Source organism: Phyllobates terribilis, unplaced genomic scaffold (genome assembly GCF_046119375.1).
Source record: "Phyllobates terribilis strain yellow unplaced genomic scaffold, ASM4611937v1 Scaffold_9__5_contigs__length_417890890, whole genome shotgun sequence".
In the NCBI taxonomy this organism is placed as follows: Eukaryota; Metazoa; Chordata; class Amphibia; order Anura; family Dendrobatidae; genus Phyllobates; species Phyllobates terribilis.
Genome location: NW_027362769.1, coordinates 405,934,864 through 405,938,252, shown reverse-complemented (window position 1 = coordinate 405,938,252; position 3,389 = coordinate 405,934,864). Strand labels below are relative to the sequence as shown.

Here is a 3,389-nt window from a genome sequence, read left to right as displayed (position 1 = left end):
GGGCACAAGCAGTTTAGTAGATTGAGGGTTGATGAGAGGATGGATTCTGGAAATATGTTTGAGCTGGAGGCGACAGGAGGTGGCGAGAGCTTGGATGTGGGGTATGAAGGACAGGGCAGAGTCAAGGGTTACTCCGAGGCAGCGGATTGTACAGGGGAAAGAGTGATGTCATTTATTGTGATAGAAAGGTCAGGTGGGGAAGATATGCGAGATGGGGGAAAGATAATCAGTTCAGTTTTGTCCACATTGAGCTTGAGGAAGCGGGAGGAGAAGAAGGAGGATATGGCTGCTAGACATGCTGGGATCCTGGACAGCAGAGAGGTGACGTCTGGGCCAGAGTGGTAGATTTGGGTGTCGTCAGCGTACAGATGGTATTGGAAGCCATGGGAATTTATGAGCTGTCCCAGGCCAAGGGTATAGATTGAGAAGAAAAGGGGAACAGAGTCTTGAGGGACTCCAACAGAGAGGTGGCGGGGTGAGGAGGTAGTGTGGGAGTGGGAGACGCTAAATGTGTGGTTAGAAAGGTATGAGGAGATCCAGGATAGGTCAAAGTTTTTGACGCCAAAGGAAGAGAGGATCTGTAGTAGGAAGCAGTGGTCAACTGTGTTTGAAAGCAGAGTGCAATGGTGGACATGGCCCAGACACAATGGTGGACATGGCCCAGACACAATGGTGGACACGGCCCAGACACAATGGTAGACATGGCCCAGACACAATGGTGGACATGGCCCAGACACAATGGTAGACATGGCCCAGACACAATGGTAGACACGGCCCGGACACAATTGTGGACACGGCCCAGACACAATGGTAGACACGGCCCGGGTACAATGAAGGACGGAGCTCGGTCACAATGGTGGACACGGCCTGGACACAATTGTGGACATGGCTCGGGCACAAGTGTCAACACTGCCCGGGCTCAATGGTAGACATGGCACGGGTACATAGAAGGACAGAGCCCGGTCACAATGGTAAACATGGCTCGAGTACCATGGTGGACATGGCCCGGGTACAAAGAAGGACAGAGTCTTGTCACAATGGTAGACATGGCTTGAGCACAATGGATGACACGGCCCGGGTGCAATAAAGGACAGTGCCCGGTCATAATAGTGGACATGTTCAAAAGAAAATCGCCGCACTGTGGTCTAATGGTGCTCAAGTAGGGGCCGAACCCGCAGATATTTGAAAAAAGCCTTGGCACTCGGAATGTTTCCAAATGTGAAAATTTTATTATTGCAGTCCAAAATATTATAAAACGTTTCGGTCTTAGTGACCTTCATCAGTTAACGCATGTTAGAATGTGGCTAAGGATACTGATATTCACTCAGTATGGACGATAATGGTAAGGACCACCTTATTGCTTCATATGACCTGGATGGCGCCAGAACGCGGTGTCCACCGCTTGTTGTTGTCCCGCGTTCTGGCGCCATCCAGGTCATATGCAGCAATAAGGTGGTCCTTACCATTATCGTCCATACTGAGTGAATATCAGTATCCTTAGCCACATTCTAACATGCGTTAACTGATGAAGGTCACTAAGACCGAAACGTTTTATAATATTTTGGACTGCAATAATAAAATTTTCACATTTGGAAACATTCCGAGTGCCAAGGCTTTTTTCATATAATAGTGGACATGGTCTGAGCACAATGGTAGACATGGCCCGGGTACAATGAAGGACGGAGCTCGGTCACAATGGTGGACACGGTCTGAGCACAATGGTGGACATGGCCCAGAACCAACTGTGATCTGTTGCAGCCATCCATTTCTAAATGAGTAAATGGAAAAATATCCAACGTTCACCTTCTGATCTGTTCTATGTTCTGTGTGATAAAATATGGAGCTATGAGATTTGCAGATCATCGCATTCTTTCCTTAATTTTTGCAGAGTGGCCAGACTTTTATTTGGATTTGTGTTTTTCTATCATGACAATGTGTCTGGGATGAAGACCTCAACCCTGCAGAGGAGAATTTACCATTTACAAGAGCAGGACATTTAACTTTCTGATGAGGATGGATCAGTTTTCAGATTTGCATCCCGCCCATTGTCCCATCATTGTCACAAGTCACCTGTGAGCCTTCATCATTCTTCACCTTTGCAGACGTTTCAAGAGAATCTAATATAAAAGTGAGGGGGACGGAGGGAGGACTTGTCAGATCCACCATGACCTACGCTCTAGGTGTTTTATCCCTTGCAGCTGTGGCTCTCACGTTTTGTATCACATTACATCTCTCTGTGGTCATCATACACTTGTGGGACTGGTGGAATGGTCGCAGGTTGTCAACGTTTGACCAGATCTTGTCCAGCATAGCTCTCACCAATATAATGCTGGAGCTCACCATATGCTTCGATGCTGTCATTTATTCCACCGGGACATACGTCACCTACGGTAAAGAGGTATATATGTGTGATACTGCCATGTTTTATTTCCTCCTCGAGCTTCATTTTTGGCAAACTGCTCTGCTCTCCATCTACTATTCTACAAAACTCGTCAACTTCTCTCACAGCTTTTTCACATGGCTGAAAAGTAAAATCTTGACCTCTCCCAGTCATCTTGTGCTGGCACTGGACATCACCCTGTTTATCTTGGCGCTACCTCTGTTTTGGATCATCCAGATAAAAAACTTAGAAAATGGGACACACCATTCAAGTGGGAATGAAGAGATTGCTTTCATGAATAACCCCTACAGTGTGGTCAACATGGTCGTTGGCTGTTGCCTGCCCTTCACCGTTATGTTTGCCTGCATTGGGCTCAGTGTGAGGTCTCTCGTCAGCCATGTGTGGAGAATCAGACAAAACTCCTCCAAGTTCAGCTCCTCTCCGCAGATCCGAGCCCATGTGCGAGCAGCGTCCACAATGGTCCAGTGCGCGGCGGTCAACCTGTCCTTGTTCTTTAACACGGTTTTTTTGTTTCAGAGCAAGGTTCATTTGGGAACAACATTACATTTTATTTTCTGGTTTATTTTCATGTCGCATCCGACAATCCAGATGATTATTCTGATCGCAGGAAACTCAAAACTGAAGAGTCGACTGCAAATAAAGTGTCCGTAAAGACCAAGAGTCAACACTATAGGATGAGCGTCTCTTCTCTTCTTGTGTTTGTTCTCGGGAGTTGTCGCGTGTTATATCTGGACTTCATTGGGTGAGAGAATGGAGTATGTACAAGTTGTGCAAAGATCGGGAAGAAAGGAACTAAGAAAGAAAACCGAAAAGCAAAGACTTCATGATATAATTCTCCCACTGGCGTAAACCAAGTAGGATAAACCTCATCACTTTCTTCAAGTCAAGTCTGTAATGAAATCTTTGCTTTTAGTTTTCTTCCTGGTCTTTGCACGACTTGTATGTGTGTTGGGTTGTGCTATAAACCTTTACATGCTGCTCATTGTGG

At 46.4% G+C, this 3,389-nt stretch overlaps 1 protein-coding gene across 1 annotated transcript; it reads left to right on the top strand.

Moving 5' to 3' along the window:
• The first annotated feature begins 2,164 nt into the window (after positions 1–2,164).
• LOC141161459 (taste receptor type 2 member 140-like) lies at positions 2,165–3,052 on the top strand. Its single transcript, XM_073646270.1, has one exon. The coding sequence runs from the start codon at positions 2,165–2,167 to the stop codon at positions 3,050–3,052; it is 888 nt and encodes a 295-aa protein (XP_073502371.1).
• The last annotated feature ends 337 nt before the right edge of the window (positions 3,053–3,389 follow it).